Consider the following 21,301-nt stretch of genomic DNA (forward strand, 5'->3'; position numbering starts at 1 on the left):
TTATAAGTTGAGACCCAAAATAGCCTATGATACTTGAGTTGTCACTTTTTAATTAAAGTAATCCTTATCAACTCCACGGCAGTGTTGTGGAAAATACATTTTATGTTGCCATATTGCGATGCTGCTTAGAAGGACACATTTTAATTAAATGTGTTCCTCAGAATTTTTCTAGACATCTAATGTATTTCCTTTCGAAATGCAGCTCATGCAGGCCATTATACTATCTAATTAATTGATTTTTTATAACATATGTGGTACTCACTTATTCCCACAAGAATAGGGAATATAACATAACATAATATGTTGGTAATTTGTCACATCTTGGCAAATCGGTAATGGTGCTTAAAAGTATTCTAATCTATGCATTATAACAATTTATGATTAAAGTGCTAGATTTTCTTCTTTAAAAAATCCATGCAGTTTCAGTAGAATAAATCCGACAAACCAAACACCAACAGGAATGGGACATCGCCCTCTAGTGGCCAGATAAAGCATGGGAGAGGACTACGTTTGATCAGCTATTCAACATTATGGTGAACCTGTTTTATGTGAAGGAGATTTGTTATTGTGATTGCACCACATTTTACTGAACACACTTTGATCATTTCATGAACACATAGCTTCAACCTATTATCCTACGTCCCCTTCAACATGTTGACTGCCTCCAATAGAAACGAAATCATAGCCTACCTATCACACACATTGCCTCCTCCCAAAAATGTATTCCCCAACCCCAACCTCTCAGACCTCAACAGCAGAGACATTTCACGCAGAGGGTGTACCATTGCTCAGGAACCTATGGTGTCTTGGGAGGTAGGTAGGCTATAGTAGTGTGACTGTCAGGGGTCTGCTGGAGCAGGAGGTCCCAAAAACTGTGAAACCAGGACAGCAGTGGCGATTTTAGACCCTTTTTAGGGGTGGCTCAAGCACCTAAATTTAATCTCAATTTTGTTTTATTTTATTATTGTTTATCATTTGACGCTGGTAGTTCATGAAGAAAGGGACATCCTTAGTTTTTTCATTCATTCAATTTAATACATTTTCTTCAGGGGCAACATGCCCCCGGACCCCCTTAGAGAGTCGGGGGTTCGCTGTATCCTTCTCACCTTTTTCACCCCTGACCTGTTTGCATGCCTGTTATTAGCAAGGGGGTTTAGCACTTTTGCAAAGCACCGTATTCATGTCACATTCTCATTGGGGGCTGAGCACCCCTAATGGTCTGATCCTAGAATCTCCCCTGGCAGACAGGATCGAAGTTGCTACAAGTCTTCAACAAAAAACACTGGAACACTAAGATTCCGAAACTGTGACGACAAAGGACTAAAGGTGTATCAAAATAAACGGATAATTTCCTGAAAAATGTATGGACTGAAGATGAGACGTGCATGCAGGAAGACAAGGTGTTGATGACCGCTTAAGTCTACGGCTTGTAATGGCTTCAAACGCCGAGCTTTGGAGAGGGCGCTATTATACACATTTCCTGCTTTCTGCCTTCTTTGACTAGTTAGTTTGACAGCCAGAAAGAAGGAAGCGTAGCTAGCTAAGCTTTGATTTTGCGGTGAGGATGCCGAGGATGATGATGGACGGAGGCTACTGATGCATTGAATTGGGATCATTAGAGTTGTGGGTATCGGATTCTTTGTTATGACAACAATTTCCTTTGGGCCAGGTAGGATGTCAAAATGTCAGGCTAACGTATGTATGGCCAGCTAGCCATCTTCTAGCTTCCTGGCTATCGAGTCAGTCTAATGACATTCATAAAGCAGCTAGCTAGCAAGCTAACCATAATATTAGCCAGTTAGCAAGGCAGTAATATGGGTCAGTGGTGTTTAACTAGATGCACTGGGGTGTTGCAAAATAGAACACAATTCAGAATATAATGTTTTGCAAACATTCGTCTGGGGCTATAGCAAACCAGCTAGCTAGACTAGCTGCTTCAATTTTTTTGTTGATGTATGAGGAGATAAGCCTTGTGTGTTTTCCTGGTCCGTGCATGTGCGTGCTTTTAAGATAGATATGCCGAGACTGAATATACGGGCTTGGTGACTATTTCTGTTAGAGGTAATAATCCAGATTGCTTCTTGTCATGCGATATGAATTACTAGCGTGTAATGACGGCACCTGCCGGGGTGTGTTCGTTAGTTAACCAGAAAGGTTGCTGGTTCAACAACATTCGCGGTGGCTACCTGTTGTAAATCTAGTGTGCAGTGTCGTACTTGATCCTCTTAATTCCCAACCCTGTTTCTCTGAGCAGGGTGAGGACGAGAGAGCAGCTGCAGTATGTACTCCGAATGGCGCTCGTTGCACCTGGTGGTGCAGAGTGACCAGGGCCACCTGAGCGTGCTCCACACCTACCCGGGAGGAGTTGGGCTTGAGGTGGCCAATGCTGTGGTCAAACCCCTGGGAACTGCCGTCAGTCCGGAAAACATCCTCAAGACGGACAAAGAGGTGAGAGTCAAATTGTCACATACATCACCTAACAAGCTTTATGGTTATGGTGTTGTGTTATTGTTTTACTGTGCCCTGTTAGAGACCATTCTTTGGCACTAACCAAGGTAATACTAACATAACTGGGTAATTCTAGTCCTGGATTTTCTGCTATACTTACTATATGCAGTAGTTGTACGTCACTTTGGAAAAAAACGTTTGCTGAATGAATTAAATGTTATTCCACATGTCACGTTTAAATTAAATAATGTGACAGTCATGTTCTGACACGTGGCTCATCCTTATATGGGCCATGACCTGTGTTTCCTCAGGTGAAGTGGACTATGGAGGTATTGTGTTACGGCCTAACCCTTCCCCTGGAGGGAGATACGGTTAAGCTGTGTGTGGATGTGTACACGGACTGGATGATGGCGCTGGTTTCCCCCAGGGACTCCATACCCCAGCCTGTTGTGAAAGACCCTAATCTATACGTCCAGACCATCCTCAAACATCTCTACAACGTCTTCCTGCCTAGGTATGACGACTCTGATGAGAAATAACACCCCTGATCTCAACTCTTCATCCTACTCCTCTCTATCTTCCGTCTACATCAACCTCCTATCACCTTCGCTCTCTGCTCTCACATCTCCTCCCACATACTCCCCTTTTCTTTCTCTCTCTCTCTCTCTCTCTCTCTCTCTCTCTCTCTCTCTCTCTCTCTCTCTCTCTCTCTCTCTCTCTCTCTCTCTCTCTCTCTCTCTCTTTCTGATCTTGACACGCTCTATCTCTCATCCTGACTCTCTCTGATCCTGACTCTCTCTCTCTGATCTTGATTCTCTCTCTCTGATCCTGACACTCTCTCTCTCTCTCTCTCTCTCTCTCTCTCTCTCTCTCTCTCTCTCTCTCGCTCGCTCGCTCGCTCGCTCGCTCGCTCGCTCTCTCTCTCTCTGATCCTGACTCTCTCTCATCCTGACTCTCTCTCTCTGATCCTGACTCTCTCTCTCATCCTGACTCTCTGATCCTGACTCTCTCTCTGTTCCTGACTGTCTCTCTCTCGTCCTCTCTGGCAGGCCTCAGCAAGATGGTTTGAGCCACATCAGGCTGTGCCAGCAGGTCCTCACAGCCGTACAGAAGTTGGCGAGGGAGTCTTCCTTGATGGTGAGGGAGACCTGGGAGGTGCTCCTGCTGTTCCTTCTCAGGATCAACGATTGTCTTCTGGCCCCCCCCACCACCGGAGGTCAGTCCCCGCCTCCTTATCACTGTCTGGCTTCTCTTCTTCTGTGGTTGCTGTTGTGATCCCACATCTTCATAACTGATCTGAGATCTTTACCTCAGCCTGTATCTGGGCAAACATGTCCCTGCTTGGAGTGTGTCAACATGTCCTAGACCGTGCTCTTAAAGTTCACCCTGGCATGATTCACGACAAACACCCTGTAACCCATCCCCGCCCTCCCTGGGTTGCTGTCTGTTTGCCCAGTGGGAGTGGCAGAGAAGCTGGCAGACAAGCTGATGGCCGTGCTGTTCGAGGTGTGGTTGCTGGCGTGCGCCCGTTGTTTCCCCACCCCGCCCTACTGGAAGACAGCCAGGGAGATGCTGGCCAACTGGAGACACCACCCGCCCGTAGTGGAGCAGTGGAGCAGGGTGACCAGCGCTCTCACCTCCAGGTGGGGAACCAACCTAAGCAAACCTTTTTTTTTTTTTTTTAGCCCTTTTTTGACAAGTGTCTCTCAAGCCTCTATCCTAACTCAAACTCGTCACAAAAGGGCTTCCCATTTGCCATCATATCTGCACTGAAAACCAACATCAAGGTTTTGAAAAACGACATACTCAGGCTCATTACTATGAAAGAAGGGAATGATTCTCTGAGAGGAATCTCCTACTCCAGAGACAGTTGTTAATGCAGAAATTGGAAACCATAGACTGACACGGACACAAGAGCTCTTTTCTATTTCTAGTTTTGTGAGCTGTCCTAGTTACAACACATGTTGAATTAATCAAACAGGTGTGGAATAGTCTATCCGTCCTGACTTGGTAGCGATTACAAATGGTACAGTTCCTCTACCAGACCACATCATTTGCCTATCCTGACAATTTGATTATGTGACCAGCATCCTCAACTGACAAAAAAAGCTTCTGACACCACCTGTTTCTATCTCTCTCACACAGACACACACACACATTAATTCAGGTATATTCCAACAGGAAGTGTGTGTGTGTGGGGTTGTTTGACAGGTTGTTGAGGTTCACCCACGGCACCACGTTCCCTCCTTTCAAAGTCCCTGATGAGGACGCCAACCTGATCCCCGTGGAGATGGACAACGACTGTGTGGCCCAGACCTGGTACCGCTTCCTCCACATGCTCAGGTACACCAGGACAAAGGATCCTGTTGTCTTCTCTCCTCTCTCTCTCTCTCTCTCTCTCTCTCTCTCTCTCTCTCTCTCTCTCTCTCTCTCTCTCTCTCTCTCTCTCTCTCTCTCTCTCTCTCTCTGTATCTCTCTCTCTCTCTGTATCTCTCTCTCTCTCTGTATCTCTCTCTCTGTATCTCTCTCTCTGTATCTCTCTCTCTCTCTCTCTGTATCTCTCTCTCTCTGTATCTCTCTCCCCTCCTCCCTTTGTCCTCTCATGAGACAGGGAGGGGCTCGTTCAGGACACTCAGGCCTATTTAGAGTTCCAACTCTTCTAACTTTCAACGCCGAATTGTTACAAAACTCATTTAAAAAGTTTGTCATATAAGATCGCTGAGAAGATTTTTATGTTTTGAATTGACCCTGACGTGACGATCCCCTCAACCCTCCATCCAAACTCTCTCTGTTACTCCCCCCTCCCCCCCCCTCCAAACTCTCTCTGTTACTCCCCCCTCCCCCCCCCTCCCTTACCCCCCGGCTCGTTTCCACAGCAACCCTGTGGACCTGAGCAACCCTGCGGTGGTGAGCACCACGCCAAAGTTCCAGGAGCAGTTCCTCAACTCCAGCGGCATCCCCCACGAGGTGGTTCTGCACCCCTGCCTGAAGCAGCTGCCCCAGATCTTCTTCAGAGCCATGAGAGGCATCAGCTGCCTGGTGGACGCCTTCCTGGGTACGACCTCACCACGCATCACCGTGGTTACGCAGTTCGTTTCCCTAACACGTTTTTATTTTCATTTATTTAATAAAAAATAAATAAAAAATCGGAGCATTTTAAAATCACCTTAATGATAATTCACTGAAAAGAACCGAATGTTTGAATGGAGACGTGAAAATGTGTGCCTTCATCTCTCTAGGTGTCTCTGTAAAAAGAACGGTACAGGTTCGCAAGGCTGTGGTCAGTCAGGGTACAGTGTGACAATCTACACTTGCTATACGAAACAAAACCTAAAAACGGCTCATTATGAAAAAGAAAATCATTTCTGCTGCTGGTGTTGGTGTCTGGGTAACATTCTTGATTTGTAACATGGGTTCCCTGGCATATCATACTGCAGATTTGACAGTGGAATAAAAAAAAATTGCTTAACTTGGCTATGACTGAAAGAATTTAGTAAGGCTCTTGCAGCAAGTAATGTTGCAAAGCAAAGACCGGCTGGTTAACTTGCCAAACACTCTTGGTTTTGCAGGAATGATATGCCCTAAAGACAGAATCAGACTGTGACTAGAAAACAGCTAACTCCCTTTTTAACAATATCCTCCTCTGTTTCCCTCTTAAAACGTAAAAGCCTACATAATTGTGTATGAAGTCATGTGGTTGTATCAAGCATAACCGGTTCCTTATCTGTGAACACACTCCTGGGGAGACTTCACTTCACTTTCAAAACGTCTGTGTGTCTCCCGCCAACTCTCTGTTCTAATGTCTGGATGAGGGAGTGTGAGAGGCTGTAGCTGCTCTCCAATGTCTCCTACTGTAAGGTCTGACCTGCTCGGAGAGGAGGGGGTGGAAGTTGTTAACCCTGTAAGACCCCTGGTTGTAATATTACAATGTCACTTTTAGTTCTTTAATTGCTAATTTCTTTTTTGGGGGGGAAATACCACATTTATCCAATGGCATTGCAAGGCAAGACCATTGGTTATGTAAATGTGGTCTTTCAAAAAAAGAAATGAGCAATTAAAGAGCTAAAAGGGACGTTGTAATTTTAAACCGTTCCTTTCTTTAACCACGGTGAGTCTCTGTGTTGTCTTATTCCGTGACCTTCTCCTTTCCAGGCATCTCTCGGCCTCGGGCTGACAGTGCCCCTCCCACCCCCGTCAACAGGCTGAGCATGTCCTCTCCTCCTTCGGTCAACAACACCACGCCCCCTCACAGCCGAAAGCAGCGACACACCGTGGTCACCAAAACCTACAGCAAAAGTTCCACTGTGAGTCACTGCAGCAGGTCTGCCAAGCCAAGGTGTAGGCAGTCATATTCCTGGGGGGGGGGGGGGTACATACATACCACCTGGTATCTGGGAGACCAAAGATTCCATCAGGTATCTAGGATAGAAATCGGGGCTGCTCACGTCATAACTAGGCTAGAAGCATGCCAGAAATGTAAACATCTTTACTTGGTGGTGGTGATTGTGTACAAGATGTGCTTGTCTCTTGTCTCTGTCCCCTACAGGGGAGTGTCTCCCAAACGAACAAAGTGTCCCAGCAGCCTTCCTCCTCCCCCACCCTGCTCTCCAGCCCCAATCAGAGCAGCTGGGAGTCCAGGCCCCTCCCTGCCCCGGCTAGGGCCAAGGTCAACAGCATCCTCAACCTGTTTGGACAATGGCTGTTCGACGCTTCTCTGGTGCACTGCAAGCTGCATAGCGGCCTCAGTAGAGACCCAAGCATGACTGGTAAGACCTGAGGCCGTTAGCCTAGCTGCTAGCATGGAGGATAGCTTAGTAACAAGACATTTACACTGTATGTTGGTAGGTGTGTTGTTTATCTGTGTGTGCATGTTGATGTGGGTTTAGGGTTGTGTGTGTGTGTGTGTGTGTGTTGTCAAGTGTGTTTTTCTCTTTCTTCACTTGTGTTTTTGCTGTGTGAACTAAGTGTTTCTGTTCAGATGCACAATAAAATGGATAGATCACTTCACAACCATCAGGGTAACAATAAGCACCACAGTTGTGAGATTTATCGTAGAAATGCCGTGTAGATGTGGGAAACTGTCTGTTAAACCCAGTGAACACTAAAAGTAGTCACCTTCTCATGAATCCTGTCTAGGACTCGCAGGCCCGTATGAAGTAGAAGAATGAGTGTGGATGTGAAAGACTTCCTCTATTCCTCGAGTTCCATTCCTCTAGTTCCATTCCTCGAGTTCCATTCCTCTAGTTCTATTCCTCTGTGTGTCAGTGTTCTGTCCTGCATGCTGACTCTCGTCAACCATGTCTGACGTTGCTCTGTGCTGCAACAGTTTCAGGGTCCAAGGTCATCCATTGAGGAGAAAACACAATTCATGCTTGATGAATTGAGGAAAAAAAAAAAGGAAAAAAAATCTTGATCTGCTTTGATTTGTCTCCACTATTTTCTGTTATCTTGCAGCCTCTTTTATCCAAATTCTCCTTTCTTATAAATCTTGTAAGTAGGAGCGGTGGCTTACTTCTTGATTCGCAGTCTCAGTTCTTCCAACCCCCCCCCCCGCCCCCCCCCCGCTTTGGTTTCGTTCTCCATGATCATCACAAAACCATTGTTTCTTTATCCTCGCCCATCTGGACGTTCTTTTAACGTTCTTTCAACGTTCTCCCAGGAGAAGGAAGCACAGACTCACCGCTGTCGTAGTACAGCGTTGCCAGTTTGTGACTACACCACCTCATCTCAGCGGTTATTCTGTTGTTTTTCCTTTGAGGCCACTAACCTTGTTATGTTTGCTCCCCCCCCCCCCCCCCCCCCGACAATTTCTCTATATTTTTGGGTTTATTTTGAATTCACTATTCTGTTGTAAGTTCATCTGGACTTCTGTTTGGTGCCTCAATGCATGAAGTGAATGTGTCTACGGCGTGACTGTGATGTCACCATGCAGGGAAGCTGACACATGGACTTTGCAACCACTGGGAAAAAAAACGTGGTTACGTTTCAATTCAGCTGAAACCTCAGTCACTCGTTTAGTTTTGTGTCAAATTCTTTGTGTCAGAAGTCCCTTCTGTGTGTGCCTGCTGACTGAGCGCGTGTTGGATTTCCGTGTCAGTACGTCCTTGATCCCAGTCTTACCCCTCCCTCTGTTTTCTATTCCTAATACACGTTTGTCTGTTTCAGTTTCCCCGCGTGCGTGTGCTTGTGTGCTTGTGTGTGTGTGCTTGTGTGTGTGTGCGACCGCATACGATTTACGTTTTCTTTCCGTTTTGTACGCGTGCATGCGCAAGGACGACCGCCTGTCATCCACGGGGTCCTTTCACTGCCGTCTCGTCCTGCTCTCCACAGCCGTAGCCACCCAGGTGGGTCTGGAGCTGAGGAGGAAGGGGTCTCACATGTCCGCAGACTCCATGGTGTCCAACCCCTTGTTCGACGCCAACGAGTTCCCCGAGAGCTACGAGTCTGGCCGGGCGGAGGCCTGTGGGACACTCTGCCGCATCTTCTGCAGCAAGAAAACCGGAGAGGACATCCTTCCTGTCTACCTGTCCAGGTGAAACTCATCTCCCCCCTTTCCCGTTGGCGTGCTAGCGGCTCACGTTAGCCGTGGTGTTAGACATAATGTCAAAAGTTATGTGGAGGTGAATTCAGGGTTGGATCACGCCAAAAGCCTGCGCAAGCCTGTTTTAACTGATTCGTTTGTATTATACCTACCACGTTTTGTAAGTGTTTGTTTTCAAGTCGTCGTTTGTGTTTTGAACAGCCTTCTGTCTGTCTCGGCAGGTTCTACATGGTTCTGATCCAGGGCCTCCAGATCTCAGACTTCATCTGCCGGCCGGTGCTAGCCTGCATCATCCTCAACTCAGCCTGCCTGTTCTGCTCCGACCTGAAGGGCGTCAACGTGGTGGTCCCCTACTTCATCTCAGCTCTGGAGACCATCCTCCCCGACAGGTGAGAGGCAGCAGAAGCCTCAAGGGCTCCCAGGTGTCAGTGGACCTCATGGTGTTCCAGCCCCGTGTTTGACGCAGAGGAGTTCCCTGAGAAAATGTTGTGAAACCGTAGCCGCATGTATATTCAAGTCAATGCACTTTATTTGTCCCTGAGGCGCATGTAGCTATTACATTATAATAGCCAGTGCATGTAATTCATGATGCTGAAGCTTTTTTCCAAAGACACCTTCAAATAAGAGTATTTTGTGCAAAGTTAATGTACAGTAAGTGAGCCATGTATGGATTAATGGACCACATCTGTCTGTCCCCAGGGAACTGTCCAAGTTCAAGGTGTACGTGAACCCCACAGACCTGAGGAGGGCGTCTATCTACATCCTCCTGTCCATGCTGCCCCTGCCTCACCACTTCGGCAACATTAAGTCAGAGGTACCGTGTGGCCTGCGGTTCTGTTTGGGCTTTTCCCCTGGAGAAACCCCCCTTGGTGTGTTTGTCTCTGTGCAGACTGAGCGTTTGTGGGGGGGACCAGCTGACACAAACTCATCATCCTCGTCACGTGTGGTGTTTTCCTCTGGCCTGGGCAGGTTCTGCTGGAGGGGAAGTTCGGCGAGGATGACGGCTCGCCTCACGACCAGCCTGTTTCTTTCCTGTCGCTCAGACTGCGTCTGGTCAACGTCCTCATAGGGGCTCTGCAGACGGAGACTGACCCCAACAACACCCAGCTCATCCTAGGTAGGCCCTCCACCCAGACCCCCTCCACCCAGAGCCCCTCTACCTTCCACCCAGACCCACTCCACCCTCCACCCAGACCCCCTCCACCCAGAGCCCCTCTACCTTCCACCCAGACCCACTCCACCCAGAGCCCCTCTACCCTCCACCCAGACCCCCTCCACCCAGACCCACTCCACCCAGACCCCCTCTACCCTCCACCCAGACCCCCTCCACCCAGAGCCCCTCTACCTTCCACCCAGACCCACTCCACCCTCCACCCAGACCCCCTCCACCCAGAGCCCCTCTACCTTCCACCCAGACCCACTCCACCCAGAGCCCCTCTACCCTCCACCCAGACCCCCTCCACCCAGACCCACTCCACCCAGACCCACTCCACCCTCCACCCAGACCCCCTCCACCCAGACCCCCTCTACCCTCCACCCAGACCCCCTCTACCTTCCACCCAGACCCTCTCTACCCTCCACCCAGACCCCCTCCACCCAGAGCCCCTCTACCTTCCACCCAGACCCTCTCTACCCTCCACCCAGACCCCCTCCACCCAGAGCCCCTCTACCTTCCACCCAGACCCACTCCACCCAGAGCCCCTCTACCCTCCACCCAGACCCACTCCACCCAGACCCCCTCTACCCTCCACCCAGACCCCCTCCACCCAGAGCCCCTCTACCTTCCACCCAGACCCACTCCACCCTCCACCCAGACCCCCTCCACCCAGACCCCCTCCACGGTCACAAAACTGTTCTAGTTTCTTTTTGACTGATCTGTTTCTGTCTTTTTTGTTCTTCCACTTGACAGGTGCAATGCTCAACATTGTGCAAGACTCTGCACTTCTGGAGGCTATAGGAACACAGACTGAAACAGTATGGCCTTTATTGTCAACACATCCAATCATGGTTAAATTATGCTAACGCTAACAATGCTGCAGTGATCCAACCCTGTCTGTCTGTCTGTCTGTGTGTCTGTCTGTGTGTCTGTCTGTGTGTCTGTCTGTCTGTCTGTCTGTGTGTCTGTCTGTGTGTCTGTGTGTCTGTCTGTGTGTCTGTCTGTCTGTGTGTCTGTCTGTCTGTCTGTCTGTGTGTCTGTCTGTGTGTCTGTCTGTCTGTGTGTCTGTCTGTCTGTCTGTCTGTGTGTCTGTCTGTCTGTGTGTGTGTGTGTCTGTGTGTGTGTGTGTGTCTGTGTGTGTGTGTGTGTGTCTGTGTGTGTGTGTGTGTCTGTGTGTGTGTGTCTGTTTGTGTCTGTGTGTGTGTGTTTCAGGGCAGCGTTGACGGGAGCCACGCAGGACTGAGGAGTAACAGCCACAGCCGTACTAACAGTAGCATCAGCTTCACCAGCGGGGGCAGCACTGAGCCCACCAGCCCAGACTCAGAGCGCCCAGGTCAAGCCCTGCTCCGAGACTACGGTGAGCACTTCCTGTTCGGGAACTGTCATATCCTGCCGGCCGTTATTATGATTAAGCTGGGGCCATTTTGTAGGAACTAAACTGGAGTTTTAATTGCATATCTGACAATGTTATCGCCGTGCAAACTTAACACAATGAACACTTTTTTTGTATTGTAGCCAACGTGGTAAAAGTGGTGTTCAGAGTTAAGAAGCGTTGGGTAAAATGCATCTGTAGGTGATCTGGATGCCTCTCTGCTGTGGTGCAGTGCTCTCTGTCCAGATCTCCTCTCCCATGAGGTTCTCTTCTCCCTTCGTGTGCCTTCTCACCTTCCTGGTTGATGTGCTGTGTTTGTCACTGGCATGACACGGGTGACATGACAAGATTTGTCATAACCAACCAACCATTCCTCCCCCCTTCCCCCTCCTCCACTACTCAGTACGAGGGCAGGGTCGGCTTCAAGGGGAGTTATTCACAGGCAAAGGCGCCCCCAAATAGAATACTTTGTCCCCCCATTATTTAAGCTAAAACAATTTCTATAAGAGAGCTAAAATGCCCCCTTGCGGAAACCAGATCCCGGTCCATCCGATTGGTGCTGGAGCCAAGCCTGTCTGAGGGGGTTCCAGCCAGCGGCTCCTCCCTCCTCCAGCATGTCCTAACAGCCAGCGTGTGTGCTCCTCTGCTGTCTCTGCGTGGTGGTGGGCCTTTTCCGGGTGTGTTTGTTATATCTTCCAGCTCTTCCAGATACGGCCGCGGGGCTGCTGGTGCGCAGCATCCACCTGGTGACCCAGAGACTCAGTGCCCAGTGGAGGGCTGAGATGAGCATCTCCCTGGCTGCCCTGGAGCTGCTGGCTGGCCTGGCTAAGGTGAGCCTCCACAGACCCACCACTAGAGGGCGACGCTTCCCTGCTGGCTGCATCAGCAGGGACAATATCACTCCTCAAAGACTAACCTAAAATGCACACAACTGCTTAAAAATCGACAACATAAAACACAAGGTATATCCTGACCCCACCGTCCGCCCCGACCCTGTGCTCGCCGCGTGACCGTCGCTGCGTCTCCGCCTCCCCTCGTCCTCCAGGTGAAGGCGTGCGTGGACTCGGCGGAACGCAAGCGTGCGGTCAGCTGCGTATGCGGCTACATCGTGTTCCAGTGCAGCCGCCCTGCCCCCCTCCACTCCCGGGACCTCCACTCCATGATCGTGGCGGCCTTCCAGTGCCTGTGTGTGTGGCTGACTGAGCACCCAGACATGCTGGATGAGAAGGTGATCTTCCACACCCCCACATCCTTAACGGACAGTTTCAACCCAACACGTGTTGTTGTGTTTTTTGGGGGTTGTAAAGCCCTGGAACCTACATTATGAGCAGGAAAAGAGTTCCTCTTTTGCTTTTGACCAGGGTGCCATAGTTAATGAATACAGCAATTTAGGAGATCTGGTTAATATGGAAAAGATTAGGATGATTTAGTCAAAATTGTCACAGTTGGATTGTTAGGACAAACCAGTGTAAAACCAGGTTTCCTCAACAGGAACTTATAATATATGACAGTTTTCTGCTAGACTGTAGTATTTGCTGATGGGTGGCTGTGTGTGTGTGCAGGACTGCCTGATGGAGGTGCTGGAGATCGTGGAGCTGGGGATCTCAGGCAGCAAGTCCAGACACGACCAGGAAGTGAGACACAAGGGGGAGAAGGAGCATAACCCCGCCTCCAAGAGGGTGAAGGATGCCGCCGAGGCTACTCTGTCCTGGTGAGGCCCCTCTCCAAGCTCCTATTGGCTACTGACATTAGAACTTCCTTTCCATGGGTCTTGTTTGTAAACCTGTCTGCCCTCTGATTGGTGTTTTGTAGCATCATGCAGGTCCTGGGGGCGTTCCCATCTGCCAGTGGCCCCGCCTCCACCTGCAGCCTGCTGAACGAGGACACTCTGATTGGCTACGCCAGACTTAGCTCCACAGGGGCTAGCAACTTCCGCTACTTTGTCCTGGACAACTCTGTCATCCTAGCCATGCTGGAGCAGCCGCTGGGTAATGAGCAGAGTGAGTCAGCAACCAGAGCGTCCGAGCATCCAGTAACAGCGACAAGTGGATAGCGAGGCGGCCATTTTGGCTCAGACCAGTGGATAACTGTCACTGAGTTATTTAGCAGTTTGGCGTTACCCGGCCGCGTCCTGACTGCTGCTTGTGTCTCTCCAGACCCTAGTCCGTCCGTGACGGTTCTGATCCGAGGGATGGCGGGCAGACACGCCTGGACCATGCAGCTCTTCCACCAGCCCAGAGGAGCCCGGGCCAACCAGAGGGTGAGAAGAACCAGACCGCCCAACAGTTATACACACGCACAAACACTCATATCAACACTCAGGACATCACTCTCCCACTACACGGAACACGCATCATTCAGAACCACTGGGAATGGTTTTCAGAGGCTGGTTTTAAAAGCTGTTGACCCTGACCCTGTGTGGTGAACCAGTAGCGGACATCCTCAACGTGAACTGTGATCGTCCCTCATCTTTCACCCCTGCTCCTGGTGCTCCTTCCAGCTGATGCCATGCTCCTCCTCTCCTACAGCAGGTGTTTGTGCCCGAAGGCCGGCCCACGGCCAACAATGACGTAGGCATCAAGTACACCGTCAAGCAGAGGCCCTTCCCTGAGGAGGTGGATAAGATCCCTCTGGTCAAGGCTGACGTCAGCATCCCTGATCTGGATGACATTGTCAACAAGGAGGTGAGATCATCCAGGTCCAGCTGTGACCTGGCTGTAGGATAGGTGCTTCCGTTCCTCATTTGGATTCTGTGGTAACCTGCCACCGAATTTGTTTTGTTCTAAACGGCAAGGTTACAATTTGCAACTCCAGTGAGTCAGTTATTCACCATTCAGATCTGCCAAGTTCTACACCCAACGCTTGTAAAAACAACATGAATGTTTTGTGAACTGACAGGATATGGATGACGTGGCAGATATGTGCTCCCTGAGGGGTAATATTTCATACGTGAGTTGTTCCTGCCTTCAGGGGAGGGAGAGGTCTCAAGTGTCTATGGGCCTGGCAGGCTTTTCTCTCCAAATACTTTATCACCTTGTCATTTGTCACCGTTTTCACTCAAAGAAATCGCTCGAGGCTAACATTTCTCTGTTCCCTGACACGGGGTGAGGTTGTGGTTAAGCTTGGGGTCTAGAAACTTGGTGAAACTGAGGATTCTGAGGATTGTATGAATCTGTGTAGGTGAGAGTAATGAAATGTGTGTGTGTGCCGAGGGATAGTGGTTTGTGTGTGTGTGTATGTGTGTGTGAATACTGGCCTCACAGTCTTTGTTCGGTCCGTTCTTCTTCACAGCTGGAGGTGCAGCACGACAAGCTAAGCAGCGTGATGAACAAACAGATAGAGTACGAGAGCTCCCTTGAGCGCCATAGCGACGACCTCTGGAGGTCGAAGCCGTTCCCGGACCCCCAGACCGACTGCAAACCCCCCTCACCTGCTCAGGAGTTCCAGACAGCCCGCCTCTTCCTGTCGCATTTTGGCTTCCTGTCTCTAGAGGCACTGAAGGTTCGGCATTGTAGTTTTCTCACATCCAGATATATATGTTGTCTTGACTTGTCTAGCGCTCACATCCCATAATATGAAATACATATATCCCCAGCAGGAATCCTCATAATTAACCGTGTAACCGCTAACCGACAATACGAATGTTTACCGGTTAATACTAGCTATCGGTTAAACAGTGTTGCCAATTTACATTACATTTACATTTAGTCATTTAGCAGACGCTTTTATCCAGAGCGACTTACAGTAAGTACAGGGACATTCCCCCGAGGCAAGTAGGGTGAAGTGCCTTGCCCAAGGACACAACGTCAGTTGGCACAGCCGGGAATCGAACTGGCAACATTCGGATTACTAGCCCGATTCCCTCACCGCTCAGCCACCTGACTCCCAATTTAGCAACAATGTAGATAGATTTTGCAACCTTCCCTAGTGACAAAGTCGTATCTAGCGACTTGCGACATGTCTCACTAGGGAGTCAGGTGGCTGAGCGGTTAGGGAATTGGGTTAATAATCAGAAGGTTGCTGGGTCAATTCCCGGCCACGTCAAATGACGTTGTGTCATTGGGCAAGGCACTTCACCCTACTTGCCTCGGGGGGGAATGTCCCTGTACTTACTGTAAGTCGCTCTGGATAAGAAAATCTGCTAAATGACTAAAATGTAAATGTCTCAATCTTCAATGTCCCCCCCCCAGGAACCCGGAAACAGTCAACTACCTCCTCATCTGATTGGTCTGGACTCCTCACTGCCAGGCTTCTTCGAGGACATCGCCTACCTGGACCTGTTGCCATGCCGACCTTTTGACACCGTCTTTGTATTCTACATGAGGGCGGGGCAGAAAAGCAGTCAGGAGGTGAGAACCGGCTAAGATTTCACAAACAGAGCTTGGCGCCTTCGATTATCGACTATAATTCCCCATCCGTCATATGTCCTGAGACTACTTATTTTGTGATTGGTAGATCTTGAGGAATGTGGAGTCGTCGTCCAGTGTCCAGCCCAACTTCCTGGAGTTTCTTCTGTCGCTAGGCTGGCCTGTGGACGTGGCCAGTCATCCTGGCTGGACCGGACACCTGGACACCAGCTGGACCCTCAACTCCTGCTCTGACGGCCACGACGACCAACAGACAGGTGAGACACCTGCCCAGGTACAGACAGGTGAGATGTGAGACACCTGCCCAGGTAGAAGACAGACAGGTGAGATGGGAGACACCTGCCCAGGTAGAAGACAGACAGGTGAGATGTGAGACACCTGCCCAGGTAGAAGACAGACAGGTGAGAGGTGAGACACCTGCCCAGGTAGAAGACAGACAGGTGAGAGGTGAGACACCTGCCCAGGTAGAAGACAGACAGGTGAGATGTGAGACACCTGCCCAGGTAGAAGACAGACAGGTGAGATGTGAGACACCTGCCCAGGTAGAAGACAGACAGGTGAGAGGTGAGACACCTGCCCAGGTAGAAGACAGACAGGTGAGATGTGAGACACCTGCCCAGGTAGAAGACAGACAGGTGAGATGTGAGACACCTGCCCAGGTAGAAGACAGACAGGTGAGATGTGAGACACCTGCCCAGGTAGATGACAGTAGGAACTGAACCCAGCGCATCAGTGTATCCACCTACTGCATCGCGTGAACCCATGAAGACAAAAACACTTCCATGAGTGTGGGTGAAGATGGTAACTGTTGTGTGTGTGTGTGTGTGTCCGGCAGAGGAGGAGTCCCACAGGACACGGGCGGCTCTGCGTTTAATGGGGAGAAGAAGGTGTTATACTACGCCGACGCTCTGACCGAGATCGCCTTCGTGGTCCCATCTCTGACGGACTCCTCAGGTCGGTGTCGTTCAAGTACGCTAGCGGGCCTCAGTGGAGTTGGGTCCTGGTCAAATGTATTGTAAAATGTATTTGCCCCTGTTTGCAGAGGAGTCCTCGGTGCACAGTGACTCCACAGTGGAGGCAGACACCAACATGGACGCCCTGCCTAACTTACTGAAGCAACCCAATCTCACTCTGGAGCTGTTCCCCAATCACTCTGACAACCTGGAGACGGCCAAGAAGGTGAACTGTTACCCACACTAGGATGGGATTCTGTCACTGGTCATCTTCTGAATAAATAACCCATTTTGATAACAAGCCATGATAAAAATACATTTTAAAAAGATAAGACATGCGCACACACACACATGTGTGTATATATATATGTAAAAAAAAAAAGATAAGACATGCACACACACACAGCCACACCATATATACATATATGTACATAACTAGTGTGTATATGTAAAGATACAGAGATCATATTTGCATCTAACAAACCAGGCCTATCCAGGATGAGTGGTGCGGTTAACACCTCTACATGTGACGTTCCTCTCCAGCTCAGTCCCCTGGTGAAGACCAAGAGAGCCCCCACAGGAAGGGCTGCCCCTCCCCTGGGGCCAGAGACCAAGGTGTTGGTAGTTTGGGTGGAGCGCTTCGATGACATCGGTAAACAACCTCCACCACTTCCTCCTTTAGCAGAATAAAACCACACATCCCCTTTCGAGGTGCCGTTTCTGGCCCGATTAGATTATACCTGTGATTTAAGAAGTTTTAATAGGCTGAAACTCAGTCATGTGACCCTCTCACCCCCCTCCCCCATAGCCTAATTCTTTTTGTGTGTGTTTTTGTCGTATGTAGAGAACTTCCCTCTTTCAGATCTTATGGCAGAAACGACCACAGGGTTGGAGGCGAGCGCCAGCAACAGCACTTCCTCCCGGTACGGGAGGCCACACCCACTCCCACAGACACTGACGCTGCTGTCTGAGATTAGTCAACCCCATCTTCAGTCAGACATGATTACTGGGAGAATCAGACAGATGTTCAAGCACGTCCAAATGTTTCAACATAAAGCGTCACGCTGTTACAGTTGCTACCCATCCTAGTTTCTTAGTTTATGAGCACATCCTGCATCATCTATGTGATTATCTGTGTTTAGAGAATATTCAGTTGCAACCTGACAGATTTGAAAGAAAATGCCGCTTGAATGATCAGTCAACATCACCATTCTGCTCTTTAGCCAATATTTTTTAATAGAAATACGATATATATATACATATAAAATGTTTAAATTAAACTCTTCCCTGTTCCCCACCTCCTTCACCTCTCCATCTCTCTGAAGGTCAGGGTTGGAGAAGGACATCCCCCTGATCTTCATCCACCCTTTGAAGACGGGCCTGTTCAGGATTAGACTCCATGGAGCCGTGGGCAAGTTCAGCATGGTCCTCCCCTTGGTGGATGGAATGGTGGTTGGCCGCAGGGTACTTGGTCAGTACCTCCTCACTCTTTTCCATCTCCTTGCCTATTCACTTTTACTTCCTTGATCTAGGACAGAATATTATCTTGAAACCTATCAACTTGTATATTCATATTAGTACTTTTATATTGATACTATATTAAGTATTTGTTTACTTTTTTTATGCCCCCTAACGTGTTTGCTGACCAGCCAGTTTGTTGTTATTTCTCTCTCTCTCTCTCTCTCTCTCTCTCTCTCTCTCTCTCTCTCTCTCTCTCTCTCTCTCTCTCTCTCGCTCTCTCTCTCTCTCTCTCTCTCTCTCTCTCTCTCTCTCTCTCTCTCTCTCTCTCTCTCTCTCTCTCTCTCTCTCTCTCTCTCTCTCTCTCTCTCTCTCTCTCTCTTCTCCTCTCTCTCTCTCTCTCTCTCTCTCTCTCTCTCCTCTCTCTCTCTCTCTCTCTCTCTCTCTCTCTCTCTCTCTCTCAGGGTTCCTGGTGCGTCAGACAGTCATCAACGTGTGCCGGCGAAGGCGTCTGGAGAGCGACACCTACAACCCTCCCCACGTCAGGCGAAAGCAGAAGATCACAGAGGTCGTCCACCGCTACCGAAACAAGCAGCTGGAGCCAGAGTTCTACACCTCTCTCTTCCAAGAGGTGGGAGTGGAGAGGCCTCACCTTTGACCCCTCTGTAAAGGCACACCTGTATGCAGACACACACACACCACATACACACATAACCACTCACAGATTGTCTATATTTTTACTGTAGTTTGTAATTTATATCAACACTTGTCTGCCATTTACCAAGCGCAAAGTGTCACAGAAAAAAATGCAAAGGATAGATTTATACACACCAGAGACTAACTTGGAATGGCCCTGTCAGTTAATAAGCTTTGGGTAGAGGACTCTGCCACACATGGTACTGAGTCCACGCTTTGTGGCAACAGTTTCTGCCTTTCTTTGAATGCAATAGAGTAGCCTATGCCTTTCTGAAGTTACTTTGAAGATGTGCTGTTGGCCTTGAAATCCTCCATTTTACAGTGTGTGATGACAGTATTTTAATGTATGCTGATTTGCCTAAAGTATCAGGTTTGTTTTCTGTGGAGCTAACATACACAGACGGGCATTTGTTTAAAGAAAGAAAAAACTGAGGTGGAATTTGATATTTGTTTCTGTTGAACCTCTGGGAAGATTTGGAGCTAGTCTTCCCTGCTGTTGAGTTGCCCCATCCTGTAGAGCATGATCTTTCAGTCACTCTTAACCCTTGTGCTGCCTTCTGGTCACATGACCCAAAGGTTCATAATGAACCATCTTTGTGTTTACCCAATTTTACCCAATACAAAAACAAATTAAAATAATTTTCTTTTAACCTTCGCAATGTGGGGGGTCTGAGACAGCCCAACGGTTAAAAGAAAATGCTTCACTTTGTTCTTGTATGCGGTAAAGTTGTCGCAATACGACGGTGGGTCACAATGACTGTTGGGTCAGAATGACCCGAAGATAACACAAGGGTTAATGTACTTGGGCCTAAACTCAAAACCTAAAGTCTAGGTTGCAATCTGTTCACCACTGTTTTGGTATAAACTTTGATTTCGTTATGACCATTTGAAGTACGTCCAAGGATAACTGACAAACCACACAGATACATTATTTTTTAAAGGAGTTTAATCAGGTTTTATGCTTTTCAAGATGTTAAATTATTAGAATTTATGGGTTATATTGCACTGTATGTGAGTGGAGACTTTTACACCCGAGATGTGATTCTGCTCCTGTCTACTCGACACTGTCTCACAGTCAGGGGTTTTATCTGTATCAAGTGTGTTCAGCGCCAGTCATAGCATCGCCTCAGTTGTAGTCTATAGAGAAAACAGACCATAGGAAATAATCCTTCTCTCTTAGTACTGAGTCATCTCACAAGATCACCTCACCATTTCACCATTCCATATTATAAGGGTGGTAACTTGACAACCAAGTTTGCGTTCTCTTTAGTTTACTTTACCAGTGATATTAATGGAGGTTGATATACAGACCAGAAAATGTATTCTAAGGATACCATAAATATCATGAGATTCCCTTTTCAAAATAACTTATCTATACAATCATGGTTACTCCTGTTTACTTTGACTAGTTTGTTTACCTTGTTTTGTTTACTTACTGTACTATTGTTCCAGTGCAAACCCTTAACTGTCTGCCTGTAATAATGTGAAGTTACTTATGGTCATGATTGAAGAGGAGACCTGCTGGCTTTTACATCGTACTGTGGCTGAAGTCTTAATGCACTGAGCTCACTTTTTTGGTTTACTTTCCTCCTCTTTGTCCTCTCGCATACCTTTAGTTTTTTTTACATTAGTTTGCGGTCCAAAAAAAACATGTACCTTGAAAGAAGAGTTTTATCTTGTGAAATGTGAATTGTCAGAAGGTTTACTTTATCAGTTTCTAAAATCGAGTTTATGGATCATGTTCCCCTACTTGTTAGTGATCTTATGAATGTGCGTGCTTTTTTTTGCACATGCCTTTTAGTTATGGAAAATGAAAGCAAATTATGAAATATGAATCAGAGCAGTTGTACACAATCAGTCATTCCTTAACTAAATTACTCATTTGCCGTTAGGTCATATTTAAGGTTTTAACTTGTATAGAAAGAGGAGGTTATGTGTACATAAGACTTACGATATGAGTTGTCTGTTGCATTCCTAGTTTTAAACGGCAAAATAATATTTTATGTATGTATGCAATTATATTTGGGAGAATCACAGTGGGTATTTTATGTCATTCATTGATTAATACTCTCAATGCTCATTTAATTTCTCCTTGTTCTTTCTGTTGAACTTTTGTTTACAGGGTGAATTTGACCAATAAAGTGAATTTACACTTGGAACTTGTGTCCCATGTCTAAATAAATTCAAATGTATTTGAATTCCATATTGTCAGGAAGAGAGGTTGTAGTTTGCTCAACGGTGATGCTACCCCCCACTTATAGAATCTGAAAGGGTTTTGATCACCATAAAGGTTTGCACAGACATTTAGTA

General features: G+C 48.1%; 1 protein-coding gene across 1 annotated transcript; it reads left to right on the forward strand.

Moving 5' to 3' along the window:
• Nucleotides 1-1,520: 1,520 nt before the first annotated feature.
• On the forward strand, nucleotides 1,521-21,150 carry LOC134019329 (ral GTPase-activating protein subunit beta-like). Its single transcript, XM_062460139.1, has 32 exons — nucleotides 1,521-1,669; nucleotides 2,252-2,448; nucleotides 2,760-2,962; nucleotides 3,498-3,664; nucleotides 3,905-4,091; nucleotides 4,660-4,791; nucleotides 5,325-5,503; nucleotides 6,601-6,752; nucleotides 6,995-7,214; nucleotides 8,779-8,980; nucleotides 9,211-9,378; nucleotides 9,689-9,803; nucleotides 9,959-10,106; nucleotides 10,899-10,963; nucleotides 11,358-11,502; nucleotides 12,217-12,347; nucleotides 12,563-12,745; nucleotides 13,080-13,228; nucleotides 13,330-13,517; nucleotides 13,674-13,777; nucleotides 14,046-14,201; nucleotides 14,416-14,466; nucleotides 14,809-15,018; nucleotides 15,708-15,866; nucleotides 15,973-16,141; nucleotides 16,587-16,592; nucleotides 16,722-16,838; nucleotides 16,927-17,063; nucleotides 17,381-17,489; nucleotides 17,682-17,760; nucleotides 18,163-18,308; nucleotides 18,760-21,150. The coding sequence occupies exons 2-32, from the start codon at nucleotides 2,281-2,283 to the stop codon at nucleotides 18,951-18,953; spliced, it is 4,539 nt and encodes a 1,512-aa protein (XP_062316123.1). The 5' UTR covers nucleotides 1,521-1,669; nucleotides 2,252-2,280; the 3' UTR covers nucleotides 18,954-21,150.
• The last annotated feature ends 151 nt before the right edge of the window (nucleotides 21,151-21,301 follow it).

Source organism: Osmerus eperlanus, chromosome 4 (assembly GCF_963692335.1).
Source record: "Osmerus eperlanus chromosome 4, fOsmEpe2.1, whole genome shotgun sequence".
Taxonomy (NCBI): Eukaryota; Metazoa; Chordata; class Actinopteri; order Osmeriformes; family Osmeridae; genus Osmerus; species Osmerus eperlanus.